Source organism: Zonotrichia albicollis, chromosome 31, assembly GCF_047830755.1.
Source record: "Zonotrichia albicollis isolate bZonAlb1 chromosome 31, bZonAlb1.hap1, whole genome shotgun sequence".
In the NCBI taxonomy this organism is placed as follows: Eukaryota; Metazoa; Chordata; class Aves; order Passeriformes; family Passerellidae; genus Zonotrichia; species Zonotrichia albicollis.
Window position 1 is genome coordinate 3141186 of NC_133849.1, and position 21880 is coordinate 3163065.

Genomic DNA, 21880 nt, shown 5'->3' on the forward strand with positions numbered 1-21880 from the left:
TCTGCATGCAGTTTGAAGCTCCGAAGGCCACAAAGGCAAAAACTATCGATTTGACTCCCATTCATGAGTTTTATAAGAATGCATCAGCTTGATGTAAATATACAGAGAAAACTACCGAAGGATCGATCCAAGTCCCAGTGCAATTGCCACGGGGTTTGTTTTTAATTTGCGGGGACAGAATTTGGCACGGCATTCCTGCTAATGCCACGGGAGGTCCATGCAGCATTGGGGAAATTTCAATGCTGTCGCCTGATTTGAACATGCTAAGAGAGAAAAGGCACAGAGGAAAAAGATCAATCGAAAAATATGCGGCAGATTGCAATGACGAAGTATTTTCTTGGGATAAGAAAGCAAGTATTGCTACAGCAATTTTCTCACCTCAAACAGCATCAGGGGTGGCTTTGACTCAGATCGACCGCATGGGTTGCTGGTTGAGCAAACATGCACGATCTGTGTCTGTCGCATTGGATGACATGTTAAAAGACGTTAGTGGTATAAGACAGGCGACTCTTCAAAACAGAGTGGCAATCGATTATCTATTGCTCGCTCATGGACATGGGTGTGAAGAGTTTGAAGGGATGTGCTGCATGAATCTCTCAGATCATTCAAAGTCAATTCATGAAAGTATTAAAAATATAAAAGACAGCATAAATAAGCTTGGCGAGATCACAGGATCATGGATCGATCAGCTGGTAGATTTCTTTGACATCTCTCCCATTTGGAGAGAAGTTTTAAGGGTAGGGTTCTATGTTTTGATAGTTCTCCTAGTCCTCATACTTGTCGTCCCATGTATATTTGTATGTTTAAAACGCGCCATGAATCGGGTAATAAAAGAGGTTTTCTTGGTGCAAACAGAAGGGGGAGATGTGGGATCTCAGCACCTCAGGACTGAGGTGCCGAGTCACCGAGACCACCCTTGGGGGGCTCGGGAGTCCTGGAATGTTGCCAGAAGTGTCTGGTGGCTGGACTTTGATCCTACACGGGAGACGACACCTGTATGAGGATAGGAGGGTTTCACCGGGGTGAATGGTGAAGGGATTAGTTAGTTAGAGAGTGAAACACAGGGTTTAGGATTTCTGTACAGGGGGGTTTAGAGAAGTAAGATGGAGGAATTGGGGCGTGTCCTGTCCTTCTTCTTCTTCTTCTTCTCCTCCATCTTCTGTGGTGATGGTGGCACTTTGAGATTGGTTGTTACTAAAAGTGCACTGGGCAACAAGGGTGAAAGGTATTGGGGAAAAATGATAAATATTGTATACGCAACTTTGGGTATAAAGATAGGTGACCGCCCGGAGGGGAGGGGAGTGTGCTCATGGCTGGCTGCTGAGCGGACCTCTGTCGGGCCGAGGGAAAATCTTTTAGATAAACAATTGGTAAACACGGAGACCGAGAGAGGAACTGAAGCCTCTTCTGTTCCTTTGAGGCGCGGGCTGCCCCAGGGCCACCCTGGGCCTTTCCAGGCCATCCAAACAGCCGAAAACCGGACAGGTGTCTAAAGAACTGGAAAAGAATGCATTTCATCCTTTTCCATTTCCTGCCTAAGACCTGCAGGTTCCACAAGGGCCCTGCCATCAGGCAGGTGATGCATTTTCCCCCAGAGTGCATCAACTCTGTGTCTGTTACTGAATGTATGGGGTCTGCTACCTGTGCTAGAGTAGAGCACTTATTAGTTCATCTGTGGTTTCTGTTTCTAAACCATTAGGTTGGTAATCCTGACCAGTGGATATTTTTTGAAGGAAAATATTTGAAAGAAATCTTCTTGAGAACTGTTTTCTGACAGTCACCAGATGGTGAGTTGCTCTTTTAGGCAATCCAGTTCCAGGGACAGAAGATCTTCCAGGTCCTGCTCCTTGCTGCAGTCAGGACACTGCCAGCCTCAGGGACCTTTGACGGTGCCTTCTGACCACAGTTATCAATTCTGATCAGGACCGAGAGACAGCAGGATGGTAGCCCAGTGCCTGAAGGTGCTTTGGGCTCTCCTGACCCCTCACTTGATCCTGCACCAGCACAACCCCCAGCCCTGCTTGTGCAGAAGCAGCTGCCGTGCACTTACCCTTGGCCAATCTGCTCCACTTCCAGGTATTTCTGGGCAGGCTCCGCCTCGCTCACGGTGTTCCCTGAAAGAAAAAACGTGGAAGAGGCTCCCTCCCAGAGTGAGAGACCGCCTTGCAGCAGAGCCAGAACCAGCCCCGCTCCCTGGGGCCGTGAGCCCCTTGGTGTCAGCTGGGGAAGGACAATGAATGGCTCGGTGACATTCAGCTGCAGAGCAACCCTGGGTGCAGCCGATGCCCAGACACACACACAGCACCTGCTCGGGCACCCAGGGACAGAGCAGACGTACTCAGCTGCATCAGGCACCACTCCCCTCTCCCCTCTGGCTGCAGGGCTGTGCTGCTGTCACAATGTTCAGCCCAGGATCCCACAGCGGAGGGAGCTTCATTGTCCTCTTCCCAAGCAGAGGGAGGTTCTCCACCCTCTTCCCAAAATGCTGCAGCTTCTCCATCCTCTTCCCAAAATGCTGCAGCTTCTCTATCATCTTTCCAAGCCCAGGGATGCTCACTGTCCACTTCCCACTCTCCTCTTCCCAAGACACAGGATGTCCTCCATCCTCATCCCACACTGGGAGATGTCCTCCATCCTCATCCCACTCCATGGGAGCTTGGCCATTCTGGTCCCACACCAGGGCACATCCACCATCCTCGTCCCACGCCGGGAGATGTCCCCTGTCCTTGTCCCACCCCGCGGGAGCCTCGCCGTTGCATTCCCACACCGCGGGATGTTCGCTCTCGTCTCCCAGAGCAGCGGGAAGTTCACTGTCATCTCCCGGCACTGAGGGAAGTTCACCATCGGCCCCCAGAGCAGCGGGAAGCTCACTGCTGTCTTCCTCCTCTTTGGCTTCCTCTTTGGAAGCAGAGGGAGCCCCAGGAGGTGCTGGTGCTGCTTTTGTGCCCTGAGGACAGACGGCAGCGGGAGGGACGGGAAGTTCTATCTCAGTTATCGCCTTATTTATCCTGAGCTGCACATCCAGCTGCACTAAGCAGAAATTGGGTTCAGAGCTGTTCCAACTAACAATGGGCTAAAGTCAACATTGCCACTTATTGTTGGGAATTTGATATTCCACCATGGCTAAAGCCAGCAAGAAATCCTCTGCCTGCAAAACCAGACCTGCAGCTCTTCAAAAGCTCTTCAGCAGAAAAGGAGAAAACTGCCGGGGATCCCTTTACTGCTGCTGCTGCTGCAGGCACTGACAGGAACTTTCTTTCAGCCTCCCAGGCTGGCACTGGGCTGCCACATGCCGAACTCACACCTTGCTGCACAATTCCAAATATCAAAGGTTCCTTTCCCACTCACCGAAGGAGAAGCTGCTCGGAATCCAGACATGAGGTGCCCTGCAATGGGAGAGGGAACATGAACCAGATGCTGTTAGGAGAAAAACTGCCAGAGGTGGGAAATGCCACGGAGCAAGGCAACCCCGAGAGAGCATTTTGCTTTCACAGCATCCCTCCAGGAGCCACAGTCCCTTCCCACAGCAAGCAAGAGAACAGCACAAAATACTGGGCTGGGTCAGTTCTTGGCTGGAGCAGCAAAGGGAGGGAGTTCCAGGCTCTGCTGGCACAGACTCCCTGCTTGAGGGAACAGAACCCCCCAGGGCTCATTGCAGATGCTGTGCACGCCCCGCTGGCTGCAGACACCCCCTTTTTCAGCTGCAGCTGCTGGCAGGAGCTCTCCCAAAGCAATGGTGTCTTCATGGCAATTTGGTTCCAAAGTCAGCTCAGCTGCAGAGGAAGAACAGAAAGCACACAGCAAGCCCAAAGCCACAGATGCTGCACCGAGGGAAAACCTTGACTTACGTGCCAAGTGGGTTAAAAAATACCCCGAATAAGCCACAGAGTACAGAGTGCAAACTGCAGCAGCCACGTGCTGCATCATTTTGGCTGCACTGCACACGTCTGCAGCCTGTAGCCCTGCAAGCACAGACGGACACCCGTCAGGGCTGGGCTGGCTGCTGAGAATGCCTCGGGCAGGAGGATCCTCCGGCAGCGAGCCCAGAGCCACTCTGGGCACTGAGGCCTCCGTGTCCCACAGCAACGGGAACACCACGGGGACGTGGCGCTGTTCCTGTGACATCCCAGCAGCAGCTCACGCAGAAACCGCCTGGAAGGTTCTCCTGTGTCACAAAGGAGCACAAAGAACCCTCCCAGGGCACAGCGTATGGCCCAAAGGGTGCAAGAGGAACTGGGAAAATGCAGTAAACAAGGACACCCTACAGCCCAGCCTGAGCACTGAGGAGGAACAAGGACGGCACCGAACCAAAGGAAACGTGACCTTTAGTCATTGATGCTTCTGACTAAAAGCAGCAAGCCATGTTCCATCTGGGATCTTTGTTCTAGTTCTAAAAACAAACGAGGCTTTCCAGTCTAAATACACAGAAGGCAGGAACTAGGGAGGAGGCTGGATTAGGAATGAGGAGGAGGAGGAGGGGGAGAGGAAAAGGAGGAGCAGGAAGACGAAGAGGACGAGCAGGAACAGGAGGAACAGGAGGTTCCAGTGTCCCCTGTGGCTGCAGCCGCGGGACCATCGCCCCCAGCTCGTCCTGCAGGTGAGCGAGGATGGGGATCCTGTCCCAAATCCATCGGGGTGTCCCTGTGAGGGTTTTTTATTGGGGTGTGTTTGGAGCTCACAGGTTGTGGATTTGAGCCCCAAATATCATGTGGTGTCCCTGGGAGGTTTTTTTCCTCTGTGTGTGTAGGTTTGGATCTTGCAGGAGCCCAAAGCTGAGCCCCTTGGGGGATATTTGGGGGCCCACGTGGCCACTGCCCAGTATGGGCAGGGGAGGACATTGGTCCTGGGGACCCCCGGGAGAGCAGAGGAGGGGAACCCCTGGGAGCCCCAGAGTGGGGAGAGCAGAGAGGGGCGATCCCAGAGCGGGGGGACCCCGGCAGACTGGAAAGGGGGGGAGCCTGGAGAGGAGGGACCCCTGGGATCCCTGGGACCTCAAAACAGAGCATCAGGGTAGAATGGACCCCATGGACCCCCAAAAGCCCCTGGATCATCCCTAAGCAGGACGCCAGAGAATGAAGAAACCCTGGAACCACTGGACCCCTATGATCCGAAGGAAAGGAAACCTCTGGAACCCCAAAAGTGGAGAGATCAGCAATAGGGAACTCCTGGGAAAGATGTTTTGGGCTGAATCTTGATATGTGGAGCTTTTCATGGACACAAGACTCCTGCTGAGTTCCAAAGATGGACCAGGCCAGGAGGAGCCTCTACTCCAAGGCGCTCCCACCTTGGTTTCCCCCAAACCAGAGTTTGTCATTCCCAAGCTGTGGCCAGATGGAGGAGGAGGAAAAGTCCCAGAGATCCCTCAGAGGAGGGGCTGCAAACCCAGCCCAGGGAGGGGTGAGGAGGAAAGAGCCCCCCTGAGCCAGGAAGGCGGCCGGAGATGCAGCCAGAGCTCAGAGCTGGTGGAGAAGCCTCATGGCAGGGAGAAGCCCGACAAGTGCTTGGAATGTGGGAAGGGTTTCAGCTCCAGCTCCAGCCTGATGGAACACCTGAACATCCACACTGGGGAGAGGCCCTGGGAGTGTGGGGAACGTGGGAAGGGCTTCAGTGGGACATCCGACCTCAGCAAGCACCACAAGATCCACACTGGGGACGGGCCCTAGGAGTGTTTGGAATGTCAGAAGAGCTTCAGGTGGGATTGAGAGATTGTCACTCACCAGCACTTCCACACCAGGGAGAGGCCCTGCGAGTGTCCTGAGTGTGGGAAGAGCTTCATGCGCTGCTCCAGCTCCATCCCCCAAGGGAGGATCTGCACTGGATGATCTCCGGTGACCCCCGTTGGGAAGAGCCCTGGTGACCCCTGTTCTGGGTGATCCGTGTTGGGCAGGGGGAAGATGTTGGAGAGATTTCTTTCCCTTCTCCTTGTGCTGCTGTGATTTGGTTGGTAATAAATTCCCTCCGTGTGTCCAGGCCGGGTCTGTTGTGCCCGTGTGGAATTTGCTGCGGGATCTCTCCCGGTCCTTGTGCCCACGCAGGAACCCTCAGTTCCATTTTCTGTCCCTGTGCGGCTGCGGGAGCAGGGAACGAGCGGCTCTGGGGGTGCCTGTCATCGGGCCAGCGTCACCGCTCGCCACGGGCAGCCCTGAGATGCCGCGCACCTGGGCACGCATTGCTGGGCTCACCTGAGCTCCCACCTGCCCAGCGCCCCAAGGTTCCCCCTGCCCAAAAACCCCCAACCCGGGGCTGAGGCGTCCAGAAAGGCCTCAGCCAATGGGAGCGCAGGCAGGCGGCGTCTTAGCCAATGAGATCTCGGAGCGTTGGATTGCCTCATCGGTTGCCGGGCAGAGCCCGTGGCCGGTCGCTGCCCGGAAGCGGCGGCAGCCAATGAGAGCGCGCGGCGCTGCCGAGCCCGCCCTGCTCCGGACTGGCGCTCCCAGCGCAGCGCGGCTGCTTTGGGGCTGCTGCTCCCTGCCCGGCCCCGGCCATGGGGCGAGGGGCGGCAGCTGGGGCCCTGCTGGCGGCACTGGTGGTGCTGGGAGCCCCCCCGGCTGCGGGCGCGGAGCTCTCGGGTGAGCGGGGGGGCGGGAGGCGCTGGGACAGGGGGGGAGAGGGGGGCGAAGGGGGGAGCTCGGAATGGAGGGGGAGAAGGAGGGGACCCCCCAAAGGGAGAGCGGGAGGGACTCAGGGGTGGTGGGAGGAGAGGGAGCGGTGGGAGAGGGTGGCGAAGGGGCAAAGCGGAGGTGGAACACCATATCTGAGCGGGAGGAGGCTGGGGATTGGGAAATTTGTGGGAAAATGGGGAAATGGGACCCCAGAAGTGATTTGGGGAGCGGCCGGAGGTGGGAGGGGAGACGATGTGGAAGGGGAAATGGGGGAAGGGCGGCAAAGAGGAAGCGGCAGCGCGGGCAGGAGGGTCCCATGGCGGCCGAGGGACACAGGGAGTGCGGAGTGGCATCCGGAGTGGCACCGGTGCTCTGGGGATGCTGGGAGAGGGTGGTGGGTTGGCACCCCCTGACCTGTGTCCTGCACACTCAGGGGTGTTCCAGAGGATGACAAAGTCCGAGTGTTACTTCATTAACGGCACAGAGAAGGTGAAGTACGTCCAGAGATCCATCGACAACCGGGATCAGTTCATAATGTTCGACAGCGACGTGGGGCACTTTGTGGGGTTCACCCGCTATGGGGAGAAGTTGGCCAAGCGCTGGAACAGCAACGCGGTATTCATGGAGGACAGACGGACTGCGGTTGACTGGTTCTGCCGGTGCTGGTACAAGAACTTTACCCGGTTCATCACGGAGCGCCGAGGTGAGCACGAGGGAGAGCGCGTCCCCTCGGGGCCTGCCCTGCCAGTGACCCTGGAGCCCCTCAAAATCTCCCTGGGCATCGGCCCAGAGCCCTCAGCCCTCCTTGTGCCGACCCCCGGGGTCTCCAGATCCTCCCAGTCCCTGCCGGTGCCCCCCCGCGCGTCCATTTCAGCGACCCGGAAAGTTGACGCTTGGCAACCAATAGGATCGCATCGTGTTCATGACTCATCTGTTGCCAGGCAGACCCGCAGCGCGGAGTGCCTCGCGCCGGACTCTCCCTCCCACTGCCGCGCACTTCATTCCCAGTTCCTCCCAGTGCCACCAAGATCCCTCCCAGTGCCATTCCAGTCCCTCCAAGACCATGCCCAGTTCCTCCCCAGTCTCTCCCAGTCCATTCCCAGTCTCTTCCCAGTTCATTCACAGTTCACTCTTAGACCTCCACCCTCTCTTCCAGTTCCCCCATTCCTTCCCACCTCTCTGTGTCACCCAACTCCCTCCCAGTCTCTCCCACTCACTCCGAGCACATTCCCAATCCATCCGAGCCCATCCCCAGTCCCTCCCACCACATCCGAGTGTCACTCCGAGTCCATTTCAGTCCATTCCCAGCCCTCCCCTCTCTCTCCCAGTGTCCCCCAGCTGATCCCAGTGTGTCCCCGCTCTCTCTTTCTCTGTCTCTCCCAGTGTCCCCCAGCGTGTCCATCTCGCTGGTGCCCCCCTCGAGCTCCCAGCCCGGCCCCGGCCGCCTGCTCTGCTCCGTGATGGATTTCTACCCTGCTGCCATCCAGGTGAGGTGGTTCCAGGGCCAGCAGGAGCTCTCGGAGCACGTGGTGGCCACCGACGTGGTCCCCAACGGGGACTGGACCTACCAGCTGCTGGTGCTGCTGGAAACTCCCCCCCGGTGCGGGCTCAGCTACAGCTGCCAGGTGGAGCACGTCAGCCTGGAGCAGCCCCTGAGGCGGCACTGGGGTACGGGGGAGCCCCTGGGGGCGCTGGCAGAGCCACTGGGAGGGAGCTGGAGAGAGCCGGGCTGGAAGTGGGAGAGGGCTGGGGGCTGGACAAGGGCTAGGCAGGGGTTTGGGGGATGCTGGGGAGGGTGGGATGGGGTTGGGGGAGTGCTAGTGGGCACTGTGAGGGAGTTTGGGGGCGCTGGGTGCAAAGGGCAGGGGGTTTGGAGGATGGTGGATGCCACTGGGAGGGACTGGAATGAGCCTGGAGGGGACACTGGGAGAGGCTCGCGGTGTCGGTGAGAGGTTTTGGGGGTGCTGAGCCCTGCGGAGCCCCCAGAGATACCGCCGGACGTCGCCCGCAGCAAGATGCTGACGGGCATCGGGGGCTTCGTCTTGGGCTTCGTCTTCCTGGCGTTGGGGCTCGGCTTCTCCCTGCGCAAGAAGGTCACGGCGGGTGCCGGGGGTGGCGTCCCCCCCGTGACGGAGCGTGTGCACTCCCGCCGGGGCCCCCAGCCCGGTGTCACCCCCTTTTCTGTGCCCACAGAGCTCCTGAGCCGGCGGCGGCCGCAGCCCCTCCCCGTGGGCTCAGGCCCGGCCGGGATCCCCCGCTCCGTCCCCGCTCCGCTGTGTTTGGGGGAGTCCCGTGTCCCCCCAGCCCCGCTGGCGCTCTGCCCCCGCCCAGTGCCTGCTCCCAGTGCTCCCAGTAAAGCTTCCCAGTTGGGCCCGGGGCCGTTTATTGGGGGCGATGGGGAGGGGTTTAGGGGGGGCGATGGGACGGATTTGGGCAAAGGGAGGGGGACAAAGGGTGGGGGCTGGGGCCGGGGGGAGCGAGAGGAGGAAGAGGACGAAGGAGAAGGAGGAAGGAGGGGGTACGTGAGAGAGAAATGAGGGGAAGGAGGCGGGAGGAGGACCGGGAGGAGCCATTAAACCGGGAGAGGATAAGGGGGAGGAAGAGGAGGGGGAGATGATGAGAGGAGCAGAAACAAGAAAAGGAGCGGGGAACCCCCGGCCTTCATCGAGGTGTCCACGGGGGGGCCAGGAACATGTGGAACCCCCAGCCAGGAGTGTTCCCAACACGGGGGGCTCTGACCCTGAGGGTCACCCGGGATTATCGACCGCGGATCCTCCAACGGGACGTGGAGCTGGAGCGGGGCACGGAGCTCGTCCCGACCAGGGGCACTGCGGTATCCCCGGGCAGCAACACATGCTCCTCCTGCTCCATCCCTCCTCCTGCTATCCGGCTGTGCCCTCACGCAGCCCGGGAGGCCCTGAGAGCGCGGGGCGGGGCTGTGCCGTGTGCAGAGCACGCCCCTGGCTGGGATTGGGTGATGGTGCCGTCAGTCGTGGTTGTGGTGTGCTGATTAGTGGGAGCGGGGGGGGGCGGGCAGGGTCCCGGTGGCGGGCTGAGGGCGGCCGTGGCTCGGCAGCGGCGCCATTGTCGTGTTTGCGGGGCCCGGGAGCGGCGGCAGCGGCCGGAGCGCGGTGAGGCGGCGGCGGAGCTCGGAGGCGGCCGCAGCGCAGGTGGGAGCCGCGCTGGGTTGTGCGGGGGCTCGGGGCTGGCTGCGGGCCTCGGGGGCGGCAGGGGGCTCGGGCGCGTTCGTTGTGCCGTGTCCGGCCCGTGTTGCCGCTGGCGTGAGGGCGCTGCGGGAGCGGCTGCCCGCGGTCTCCTTGCGGCCGCTGCCTCGGCAGGAGCCGCTGCCGGAGCAGCGCTGGCTCGGCCCGGTTGCTGTGGCTGGGACAGAGGGGGCTGCCCTGTGCCCGGGGCTGTGCGGGGAAATTGCCGTGGCCGGAGATGTCTGTGCGCAGAGGAGACAGAGGAGTCCTGTAAAAGTGACTTTATTGCTGGGCAGAGAGAGAGGCCGTGGGGCATTTGCCGTGTGCTCTCTGCCATTGTTGTAGTTCGCAGCCTCCTTTTTATTCTCATTTTCCCGGCCTCATCTCCCTCTCCCTTTGCCCACTGGCTGAGGTGCTTGGAAGGTTCAGACCTCCCGATCCGCCAACTGCATGTCCTCGTTAATGTGCACCCCCACTTTTGTATAACAGCCGGTATTCACAGCTCTGTTAAGTCCTTGTTCTTCTGGAATTTCAGGAATTCAGCGGGACTTTCTGTGAGCAGCAGTCCATTTTAATTAGTAACATTTTTTGCAGCTGGTGGTTTCGCCCAGTTACTTCCTTATCTACAAATCCCTGGTGCCTTGCTCCCCTGCTGAATGAGCTGCACTCTCAAGGTGTGGAGCATGGTAAAAAGCTGAGAGTTGCTGTAGCACATCAGAAGAGAAACAGCATTCGTTTAACCCATGGTCTGCCAGGAAGCTACAAATCCGTGTCCCCTTCCCATCCTTTCCACGTTTGGACCAATACATGAGCTGCTTAATTTTTCCGTTGTTTTTGGATTGGGTTTTTTTTTTCACCACTTTTCCTTTGTCGTCTATTTGCCAACAGCACTTTGAATCATTTAATTTTCCACAAACTCCTCCTTTTTCTGCTAACAGATGATCTGATCCCATCCCATGGTGAACTGTTGTGTTCCTCATTTCAGTGGATTGGTCAGCAGGAAGGTCAGGAGCTGGAGCTGTCTGGTTGGTTATTATTGCGAGGGCAGCTTGTAATCTAATGATGCCATTGAAATGAGAAATGGGTTCTGTGGCTCCTGATATGAATTGGTTCGGGTTCCCAGGGCCTGGTCCATGGTGTTGTAGGATTTGTTCTGCTGGCCGTTCATCTTTTCCCCGATTTTGGCCACTCTCTCCAGCCAGGGCTGCATCAGTTGACTGCTTTTGTCTAACTAAATCATCAAATCCTTGGATTCCCAACTGATTTCCCTGAATTTTTGGTAGCAAAAAACCCGCACTGCTCTTTTATACCCTATATAACATAGACAGTGACAGCACATGTTGGAGTGGGCAGAGGGATGATTCCCCTCCATTTATTTATAGTGAAGTTTTCCCAACATTCTCCATGTGCTGTTTCCCTTTGCAGCTTCACCCGTTTGTGTTGCAGGGTCAGATATCCTCCCCCTGGGCTCTGCCTTGAGCTGTGCAAATTCCATCAGTGCCAGCAGGCAGAGCTTGGGGTGAGGGGCAGAGGGAATCAGCCCAATTCCTGCCCCAGGCAAGAGACCCAGGTGCATTGTCCACACTTTGCCCAGCAGTGTTCATTTGCATTTCTAAAGCTTCTCTGCAGGCTGCCTGGAATGGAGCTTCTCTTCCAGGGCAGCCATCTCGTGAGTCACATGTGGCCCCCCAGAATCTGCTTTTTTAAAAAAAAGTATTAACTATTTATGTTCAAAGTATTACAGTTAAATCTCTTCGATTTTGCAAAATGCAACATAAAGGAGAACGTGGAAAAACCCAGACCAAAAGTTGATTCTTACACTTCTGTCCCAAACCTACCTGACAATATAAAGTGGGAATATTATGAAAAATTTTTCTCATGTTGTAATTTTTTCACCAAAACTGCAGGAAAAACAAAAACTCTCCAAGAATCTCTATAGTGTTAGAGCGTCAAGGCATTCCTTGGTTCTGGCCAGGATGTGCAACAGAAATAATTTCTTTCACAACTAGCCCGACTGTGCAGAGAAAATCATTCCATGCCATGTGAGTTTTACTCGATTTTTCTTAAACTTTATGTAGTCTGAACCAATCTAAATCCATTGCTTTAATGTTCATTGCTTCCAAGTTGTGTGAGTTTTTAGTATTTGGTTTCTTGTTGGACCCGGATTCCTTCCCCTCTGATGTGAATTCGGTCTCCTCACTCCTGGATTTCCTTCTCAGCCTTTTCCAGCCCAGGTGTCTCCAGCTGTGCCCAGGCAGTGTCTGGGGTAGCTGTTGGTTGCTGTTTGCTGCTGGGCAATGTTGATGTTTTGTTGCTGGTCGTTATCTCTGTGGGTGTCTTTTGTGCTGTTCCCAGTCTGTTGGGATGTTAAACTCATCTCCATTGAGTGGTGTAACACCCCTTAAATAAAACCTTTAAAATTCCTTTCCCCAAGGCAGAGAAAACCAAGCCTGAGCAGAGAAATAGGGTTTAAAAGAACCAAAATCGGTACATTTTGCAGCAGTGCAATGGCAGGCAGCCCAGAGTGTGGGTGTGAGTGAGCCCCAGAGTGGAATTGTGCCCTGGTGTTCCCCAGCAGCTGTGGCAGTGCAGGCCCAGGCAGCGCTGAAGCTGCAGCAGTGGCAGCAAGGCTTGGCCCCAGTGGCTGGAGATGGCAGAGGAGGGTGGCCAGGATTGCAGAGGATTCCAGGCGAGGATCTGTGGGCAGGCGCAGGGGCTTGGCCCGCTGTGGAGCCCTGGCTGCTGCTGTGTTGCCTTCAGGGCAGGCTCAGGGGCGGCCTCCCATCCTCCTGCTGCAGGCGGGAAGTGCAAATCTCCGGGGCTTCAGAGCCCTTGAGGCCAGGCTGAGGGGTCCCCCCGTGTTGAGCTGTGCTGGCGGCTGTTTCTGGCCTCAGGGACACTTGGCATGGGCCCCTTGGCCACCAGTGGTGCTGCTTTGCACTCCTTGGGCAGGAGCCGATGTCCTGGCTGGGTGTTGGCAGCAGCAAAGTGCCAGGGCAGGCTGTGTGCCAGCCCAGCTTGCTGTGGGAGAATATGCCTTGATATCTGCCCCAGTGGTTGCTGAAGCAGTGAGAATTGCTTTTGCCCCCCTGTTAGGTGCCATGGTGTCAGCAGAAGATATTGAAGCCTTCCTGCTCAGGGCATTTCAGTGCCAGGCTCTCACAGGAACCCACAGCTGCACGGGTTGAGCTGAGCATGGGGCGGTGACCTGCGCTGTGTCTGATTCCCCTTCCTTAATAACAGCCTGTCTTGTAGCTCTTTTCCCTTCTGCTGCCCTTGCAGAGCCATGCACAAACACATTTTCTCCCTCAGGCCAGGGAATGTCCCATAATCAATCTGTCCCAGCCTGGGTCTGGAGCTGTGTCCCTTGAGTGCAGTCCTGGGTTCCTTGCCAGCCCCTCTCCAGGCTGTTCAAACAGGAGGCTGGGTTAAACCCTTGCCCTGTCCTCAATTCTGAATCCTCCTGTGCCATTGAACAAGATTCATGCTGTAATAACTGAGCCCTGCTCATCCATTTAGAGGCTCTTTTGTTGTCAGAGCTTTAACTTGATGCCAAAATTGAACTGTAGGATATCCTATGTAGGGTTAGACATTTTAGCACAAGAATTCCTTTGGCAAGACCCTGTTTAACATCCACCTGTAATTCAAAGTCTTTTTCCCTGTCTGGAAGGCCCAGGCCAGCCACCTCAGGTAACCTTCATTTTAATACTGAAAAATTCTGTGTTTCTTCCTTCTGTCCATCCATCCAGTTTGTTGACTGGTAGGATAGGAGTGTTGTAGGGAGACATCCTTTGCTCCAGAAGCCCTGCCTTAAACAGGGACTCAGTACTAGGCTGTGAGCCCTTCCTTCCCTCTCTTGGAACAGGGTATTGGTTTTAGAAACCACTTGTCCTGGTTGCTCTAAAGGAATTTGTAGAGGCTCCAAATCTAATTTTCCCTATATCCCTGGGACTGCCCACACTTCTGGGTTCATTCAGCATCGGCCTTGTCATCTTTTCACACACAGGTAGAGCAGAACTAGCCTCTGTTTCCCTTTTACAGTATTAAAATCCAGCTCTCAAAGGCCTTCCTAGTTAATTAAAATCACAGGAGGAAGAAAAAGAAATTAATGTTATTCAAACCTATCCCCCACAGCTTCTAATAATGGTTGAACAAATCATATCTGCTCATCTTTCCCATTCATTCCCTTAAAAATTTAAATATTCTTTTACTATTTTCCCCTTTAGGTCTAAGATTCAGAGTGGATTGAGAGGCCCCTGTGTCCATCAGGAAATGCCTCCTCTCAATGCAGACCCACCCTGAATGTTCTCAAGGGCTGCAGTGTGGAGGGTCCCTGGTGTGATGGGAGCTCTGACAGTCCTGCCAATCCATGTCCATCAAGGGGTGGACTTGCTGGTGCTGAGGGTGCTGCTGTCTGTGCTTGCAGTGTCCTTGTGCCCTGCAGCTGGAGCCCTGGTTCCTTGCCAGGGGCTGTTTGGGTGGGCTCTCCCCTGCCGAGGAGGGCAATGCCTCTGCCAGGTGCTTGTGGCTGAGCCGTGCCCTGGGTGCTGGGGCCCCCTTGGGCCCTGGGGTTGATCCCTCAGGGGCTGTAGGAACTGTGCCCTGGCCTTTGCCTTCAGCTTGGCCTTTTGCTGCTCCCTTCTTACACTCGCCTGCTGTGCCTTTGTGCCCAAGTGCTGCAGGGCCTTCTTGTGCCCCTCCTGCAGCCCCCTCAGTGCCTGTGGGTGCTTGTCTTGCTTTACAAGAGAGGTGTCTGCTCGGGAAGGCAGAAAAAGCCTCTCTTGGAATGGAGAATGCAAACCCCCTCCCTCTTAATTTTTAGACTAGTGAAATGAAGGGGCTGTCAGGCAAAGATATGGGAGTAGGAATACCAGTTCTTTACTAGTGTGTATAATAAAGCAAACAAACAGCAACAGCTGCGGCACTGACAGCAAACAGAGCCCGGAGCCAGTCCCGGCCTTTGGGCTGCGGCGCTTTCCCCTTGGGTGCAGTTCCGGGCACGGCCGGCAGGGGCGCTGGTGGCTCCCGCGGGGCGGGGCAGCGCATCCATCCCGTGGGAACCTCTCTGAACGGAAATAGAGCAATCCCTTCATCTAACTCTTTCACTTTTTTACCTTCTATGGCCTTTCTCCTGTGTTTTGGGAAAGAATTTGGAGAGGGCTGCCTTTTAACTGAGCTCCTAGTGTTTCGATAAGGTGATTCCTCTAGAGAGAGAGAGTTTCCCTGAGCAGCCGCAGCTGTGGTTACCAAGGGGACGTAACTCAGAGCAGGACGGGGTCAGGGGAGGATATCCCGCCGAGGCTCGGTGGGAGTGTGGGCAGGGTCTGCTGCCGGAATCGGCAGAGGGGGATCTTCCCGTGGAGCCCGAGGTGGAGCGTGGGCAGCCCCCAGATGGCTGATGGCGGCTGATCCGGCAGCTCCCAGCAGAGCAAAGGCAGGTGGGAGAGCCCGGCAGCAGCGGCGGTGCCCAGCGCAGGTGGCACGGGCAGGGCAGGCGGGGATGGGATGGCTGGGACCCCCCCTGGGTGCGGTGGGCGCGGTGAGCTCGGAGCAGGCGGCAGGACAGAGCAACCCCCATCTTGCCCAGCATGGGCGGCAGAGCGGCCGCGGGCCAGGCAGTGGGAGCAGGGCACACAAATTGAGCGACAGCGCCGGGGCAGGTGGAGCTGCCCTGGGCAGTGAGGCCGCAGCTGGGATGGAAAGCGGGGCAGGCGGAGCTGAGGCGGGCAGCGAGCCGGGACCCGGGACAGGCGCCTGGGCCGCGAACGGAGGGGGCAAGAGCTGCAGAGGATCCCACTCTTTTTCTTATTTTTCCTCTTCTTCCCCTTCATTTTATTTCCCCTTTTTCTTTTCTTGTTTTGTCTCGGTTGTTTCTGATACTTTTAAGACTTTTATTCTCCTAAAATCCTCTGTCTAACATATGGCATATTCTCTGTTCTACACGATTGAACGGGATTACTTTACAAATAAATCCACAGCCTAAGAAATCTAAACTTCTTCTTGGATACTTTGAAATGGTGGACGAGCTAACTCACGACCTCCTAATGTTGTTTTTCTCATCACCTTTTATTTATCCTTTGGCAAATTAAGCCTCTTTCAGTTACTTGCTTTGCTACTCCAAAAATCCCAGTGCATGCATAGCTCCTCAAAAAATGATCACAGAAAGCTTGAGTACCCCAGTGGGTTTTCTGATGCATGTCTTCTAATATTTTCCTAGTAAGCACATTTTATTAGGTAATTGTCTTCCATCAAGAAGTTTCCATTTCCCTGATTTATCTTGTTCACTTCCTGTCTTTTTTAAGTCTTTTTTTCTCGGCTTCCCTAAACTTTGGAATTTCCGGTTTTTCCTTGTTTGGATTTCATACTAACATAACTCTTTCAGCTCCATTTTCTGCTGCATCCTTAGCTTTGTGATCTGCCAAATTATTTCCTCTTGTTTCTGGGGTCTTTCCCTTTTGGGGTTCCTTAATTTTTTTCTATAGCTATCTCTTTTAGGTATTTTAATGCCTCCAAAACCTCTAAAATAAGTTACTCATGTACTAATCCTTTTCTTCTTGTATTAAGTAATATTTTCCTTTCCAGATTTTTTAAAGGTATGTACTACTCTAAAGGCATACCTTAAATCAGTATATATATTTCCTTTATATGGTGTTAAATATTCTAGTGCTCTTTTAAAAGTATATAATTCACAAGTTTGAGCTTACTAGTTTAAGGTTAATTTCCCTTTTTCCATAGTTTGCATGTTTTTCCCATCAACCACTACATACCCTGTATTTTCTCCTTTTGCAAGGAGTTGTATCTCTGTTAGCAAACATAACTCCCAAAGGACCAGTTTTTTTTCTTTTTTTTCCCCCTCTATCCAACTTACTGGTTTTCTGTCTCATTTTCAAGATCTTATCTATTCATCTTCTTCCTCTGTTTTTCAATTTCACTAACAACCTAAATACCACTTTTCTTTCAACTACTCAAACAAAAATAAAAAACTTTTTTCTCACACTACTTTCAGTACAATACACCTCCCTCCAAGGAGATACAGTGAACGTTAAAATACAGAATATACATTACCTGTACTTTCAGTCATCTACATTCACTCACTTTTATTTCCCATTCTCTTCCACACATTCTTTCCCGCCCTCAGGACACAGAGTGGATCCCTGTTGACAGAGAATCGCGGGTCCCTGTGGCCCCCCCTGGCCTTGGGGTGGCCTCTGGGTCTCAGTATCTCCGGGCCTCCTGGGAGGGCCCTGACTCTGCTGCCTCCGGTGCCGTTCCCCTGTGGGGCTGATTTGTGTGTCACTCACACTCTTTAGCCACGGCCCCCTCACAGGCCCTGGGGACAATGGCCCGTTTGCAGGTCACCTGTACCTTATGCCACAGCCCCCACACGCCAGGAGAACAATGGCTTATTTGTGGGTCACACACTCCTCTTTCCACAGCCCCCCTTCCCACCTGCCCGGGAAGGGCTGATTTAGTGTGTGACTCACTCTCACACACAACAAGACAACAATAAGGTAGCTTTTGTTATGAATGATCAAATCGAGAGCCAAACTTATAAGAAAATTTAGCAAAGATTTATTAATTTGTCTTTGAGACTGAAGTTCGGTTGTCAAAACCAGCACAGCCAAGGGTCAGCGTCGAGCCCGGGTTCGGTGCTGGGTGAACACGGATCTGACCTGCGAATGTCAGAGTCTCCCCCTGTTCACAAATGCTGCCTGACGCAGCGAGTTCTTTTACAGTTTATTCTGCTCGAGGCAGAGATGACCGAATGTTCTTTGTGTCTCTTCCCATGCATAACCTTGGCTTTACCTGTGCAGAGGTGAACAAAGACTCAGTCCCGGTATCTGATGTTGTCAGTAGACTCCGGGGAAGTCAGCATTCACATGCATCAGGGTGGGGCTGTGGATCATCTTGGTAGCTGTAATGTCGAGGCGTTAATCACTCTTGGGTGGACCTGGTGACCCGGGGAAGCCAGCGATTATCGCCCTGGAAGCTTCTATTCTTTCATTAAAAACCCCGATGTTTATCTCAACCAAGTCCAGGAACTAGATGTATATGAATAAGACACTGCTCCTGGCCGGGATGGTCAAGAGACATAATGTGGATTTTACAATATTTTATACACTAGTAGCATGAATTATCTCTACCATATACTACACTTTCACATCACCTATTACAAGTTTTGGTGTTTCTGGCCAGTCCTGGTGCTCTTGGATATCCCTCAACCCAGCTGTGCTGCCCAATCCCAGATGCTCTTGAGCATATCCTCAATCCGGCAGAATTTTGCACAACCGTGGATGCTCTTGGAATGTTAATTCCTCAACGCAGCAGGTTTTAATTCTGGATGCTCTTGGGCTCTCTTATCCCTCAAACCAACAGAACTTTTAGGAGCCCCTTTTGTCCCGTTTCCTAGTGGATTGGGCTTGGAAACTCCTCTGCTCCCTTGCTCTGAGGGGTCCAGCCCCTCTCTGAGACCCAGTCCCAGTTACCCCGGGGGATTCTCTCACTTCTCTTCTCACTCGCTGTGTCTCTTTACTGGCTGCTTCCCTCGAGGAAAGTCGTAAACGCAGCGTGGGAGACTCCAGCACTCACTTGGCAGGTCTGGGACAACCAGCCCTCGTCTCATTCACAGCCCCAAGCAGAGAATGAGGGGAGAAGGGAGCCCGGGAGCCCAAACAGCCCCGGCATCCCGAAATGGGGAGAGCGAAGCGGGGGGAGCTTTTGGCATTGCTGGGACTGCCAGCAGCCTGGGCAGGGCGGGCACCGAGGAGAAGGGGGACCCCCAATCCAAGCGTAACCCCAACAGCTGGGACAGGGGGGAACCTCCACACACCAGAGGGGAGGGAACAGGGACGGGGAACTCCTGGGAGGCTTTTTCTGGGCTGAATCTGGGTGTTTGGGAGGTTTTTGTGGAGCCCTGATGGCCAGTGACTATTGAAGATGGAGGGGGAGACCCAACTTTCATTGTTCAGCATCGACTCCACTTTATTCATCAATCAGGCACTTTTTATAACAGTGTTAATTCACTTCATGCATATTGCAAAATCTGAGCTCCTGATAGGCTGTAGAGAAAACTTCAGCTCCTCCTTTTGTTTACAACACCTGAAGTTAATTTACTGAAACCAAGATCAGTGTTCCCACCATGATATGAAAGGTTCTCAAAACCTTCATATATGTTCCCAGACTGGCTGTCTGTCCCCAGTAGCAGCCAAGGACAGAACGGTCTGAGAATCTTGTTGTTTATATAAAAGGTGGCTGAGAACCTTAATTATTTACAGAATCAAGCCTGAGAACTGCTGCTTTACAGCAGGCTTCTATTTTTCCCTCAGCTGAGTACCTTCATGGCCTCTTTCTTTAAGCCATGCTTGAACCAGGCTCTCCACAAGTGACTTGTAGAGATGGACTTGGGCAGAGGGACCTTCAAACTCAGTGTGTTTTGGGGACGATGAAACAGGAAAGCCTTCTAAATAGGATTGTCTGGCAAAAGATTTTGTGAAAATAAAAACTATAAGGAAGATTGAAATGAAAGCAAGATCTGAGATACCTTACTTAGTGAACAACTGGAAAACAATGGTGTGGCCCAACTGAAGGTAATCCCCTTTTGATGAAACAATTCCCTCTGCTTGCAGGCAGATCCAAGGGTCAGAGCAGACCATACTGGCTCAGCAGAAGGGGTCCAAAGAGGAGTTTTTAGGGTTTAAAGTGTAACACAGTATAGTGATGTAATGATTTTTACAGGCTGTATGTAAATGCTATAGGATTTGTATCTTGTACTAGATTGGTTAGTGAGAAATAGAATATTTAACACAGAAGATCTGTTGTATTGTAACGGGACCCTTACTCTCTTACACTCTTCTCCTCTTACTCTGTTACCCTCTCATCCTCTCTACCCCTCTCTTCTCTCGGGCCTGCTCCGAGCTGTGCCTGGCAGCTCCAGGCAGGGCCCTGCACCCAGGCCCTTTGCAATAAACCGCCGGTTCCACGCCCTGGCTGCAGAGCTCTCTCGTCTCCGTCCGTCCCGACCGTCCTACCCCCCGACACTCCTACAAACGCTCTCATCCCTTGTTTTCCCCAAACCAGGATTTCCCATTGCCCAGGCCTAGGAGGCTGCGAGGAAGAGGAAGATGCCCCGGGACACTGAGGCAGGTGAGGAGGAAGTCAGTGCCCCTTTCCCCTCTGTGCTGCTCCATCTCCCAGCCCAGCACGGCCCCGGCTGCAGCTCAGCCCTGGGGGATCTCCTTGCCCTTGGCTGTGGCACGGAGGCAAATCCCATCCTGTCCTTGTCCTTCCTTCCCCAGAGCAGGAGCTGAGGATGGAGAGCAGGGAGGACAAATGCCCGCGGCAGAACCTGGTGGAAGAGGCCGTTTTGAGCGGCTCCACGGCACAGGAAGCCAACGGGGAGGAAAAGCCCCGGAGATGCCGCACGAGGAGGGGCTGCAAACGCAGCCAGCGGGGATCTGAGGGGGAAAGAGCCAGCCTGGGCCGGGAAGGCGGCCGGAGACGGAGCCAGAGCTCGGAGCTGGTGCTCCATGAGCAGCTCCATGATGGGGAGAAACCCCACATGTGCGTGGAGTGTGGGAAGAGCTTCAGGTGGAAGTGCCGCCTGAATGTGCACCAGAGGATCCACACTGGGGAGAAGCCCTATGAGTGTGGGGAGTGTGGGAAGAGCTTCAGCGTGAGCTCCAGCCTGATCAGGCACCAGAGGACCCACACTGGGGAGAGGCCCTACGAGTGTTCCAAGTGTGGGAAGAGGTTTCCAACCAGCTCCCTTCTCCTCCAGCACTATCAAAGTCACAGAGAGGAGAGGCCCTTCCAATGCCCCGACTGTGGGAAGGGATTCAAGTACAACTCCGCCCTCATCGCCCACCGGCGCATCCACACAGGGGAGAGGCTCTATGAGTGTGATAAATGCAGGAAGAGGTTTCAGAACAGCTCCAGTGTCCTCCAGCACTATCGGATTCACACAGAGGAGAGGCCCTTCCGCTGCCCCGACTGCGGGAAGGGATTCAACCGCAACTCCACCCTCGTCACCCACCGGCGCATCCACACTGGGGAGAGGCCCTACGAGTGTCCCCAGTGTGGGAAGAGCTTCTACTGCAGCTCTAACTTGACCCAACACCAACGGAGGCACCACTAAGGGAAGCCCTGCGAGTGCCCTGAGTGCGGGCAGAGCTTCGTGCGCTGCTCCAGCTCCATCCCCCACTGGAGGAGGCACTTTGGGCGCAGCCCTGGTCACTCACATTCCCTGTGATCCATGGTGGGAACTCACCTGGCTGCTTCTCCTCTTTGTTTGGCCTTAATTTCCCTCTACTTCACCTTCATCCTTTAAAAACACCCAAAACTGGGTTAAATTAAGGAAATTGATTGAATATATCTGAAGTTCCATAATTTCTCAGTTGTTTTAGAGGGAATTTAGGATTTGGGGATGTTTTCTGTGTGGAGTGCTGCTGTTGCTAAGAGGCAGGTATTTGATCTCACCCTTGTTGTGTTGATAAGAACTCCTCCCCTGACCCAAACCCCAACTCCACCCTTGGGATACCCTATAAAAACTCCACGGGCCTTCTTGTGCCCTCTCTTTGGGGGATAAGAAATGGATTCCCAAAGGATCAGCCCTATTCCTACCGGATTCCAAAGGATCAACCTCATTTTTCACTGAATTCCTCAAGGATCAGGCTTTTCCCACTGGATTTGCAGAGGATCAGCTCTTTTCGACTGGATTCCCAAGGCATCAGCCCTTTTCCCACTGGATTCCCCGAGGATCAAACTTTTTCACTGGATTCCCGGAGGATTCTGACTCTGTAACTGTTGTTTTTTTGTTTGTACTACTGTATTTGTATTTTTAGTTTTTCCTAATAAAGAACTGTTATTTCTACTCCCATATCTTTTCCTGAGAGCCCCTTAATTTCAAATTATTATTGTTATTGTTATTGTTAGTAGTAGTAGTAATCAAAGGATGGGCCATATAAAAAGTTCATTAAATATGTAAATGAGTTTATGGTTATGCATGAGGGTCTATGAATATGTAACAGGCTGATGTAATTAAAACCAGATTAATTAAGGGGTGTCCCCGAAAATATC

General features: G+C 54.1%; 3 protein-coding genes across 3 annotated transcripts in view; 2 read left to right on the top strand and 1 right to left on the bottom strand.

Annotated features, from left to right (window-relative positions):
• The window catches only part of LOC141725892 (uncharacterized), a 95958-nt gene that overhangs the window by 24612 nt on the left and 49466 nt on the right, over nucleotides 1–21880 (bottom strand). The gene's annotated exons all lie outside the window — the stretch shown is intronic.
• Nucleotides 6421–15204, top strand: LOC141725742 (class II histocompatibility antigen, B-L beta chain-like). Its single transcript, XM_074529776.1, has 6 exons — nucleotides 6421–6569; nucleotides 7036–7305; nucleotides 7986–8270; nucleotides 8589–8664; nucleotides 13783–13811; nucleotides 15149–15204. Exons 1-6 carry the CDS (start codon nucleotides 6485–6487, stop codon nucleotides 15202–15204), a joined length of 801 nt encoding a protein of 266 aa, XP_074385877.1. The 5' UTR covers nucleotides 6421–6484.
• Nucleotides 19815–21680, top strand: LOC141725877 (uncharacterized). The gene is made up of 2 exons (XM_074530039.1): nucleotides 19815–19948; nucleotides 20101–21680. Exons 1-2 carry the CDS (start codon nucleotides 19927–19929, stop codon nucleotides 20937–20939), a joined length of 861 nt encoding a protein of 286 aa, XP_074386140.1. The 5' UTR covers nucleotides 19815–19926; the 3' UTR covers nucleotides 20940–21680.

Excerpts from the sequence above, each read along its gene's own strand:
- LOC141725742 (XM_074529776.1), top strand. The coding sequence starts at position 6,485 with ATGGGGCGAGGGGCGGCAGCTGGGGCCCTGCTGGCGGCACTGGTGGTG. Across the intron at positions 8,665-13,782 it reads TTGGGCTTCGTCTTCCTGGC|CATCGGCCTTGTCATCTTTT; the intron begins GTTGGGGCTCGG and ends GGGTTCATTCAG. Across the intron at positions 13,812-15,148 it reads TGTCATCTTTTCACACACAG|AGGGGGATCTTCCCGTGGAG; the intron begins GTAGAGCAGAAC and ends CGGAATCGGCAG.
- LOC141725877 (XM_074530039.1), top strand. The coding sequence starts at position 19,927 with ATGCCCCGGGACACTGAGGCAG. Across the intron at positions 19,949-20,100 it reads GCCCCGGGACACTGAGGCAG|AGCAGGAGCTGAGGATGGAG; the intron begins GTGAGGAGGAAG and ends TTCCTTCCCCAG.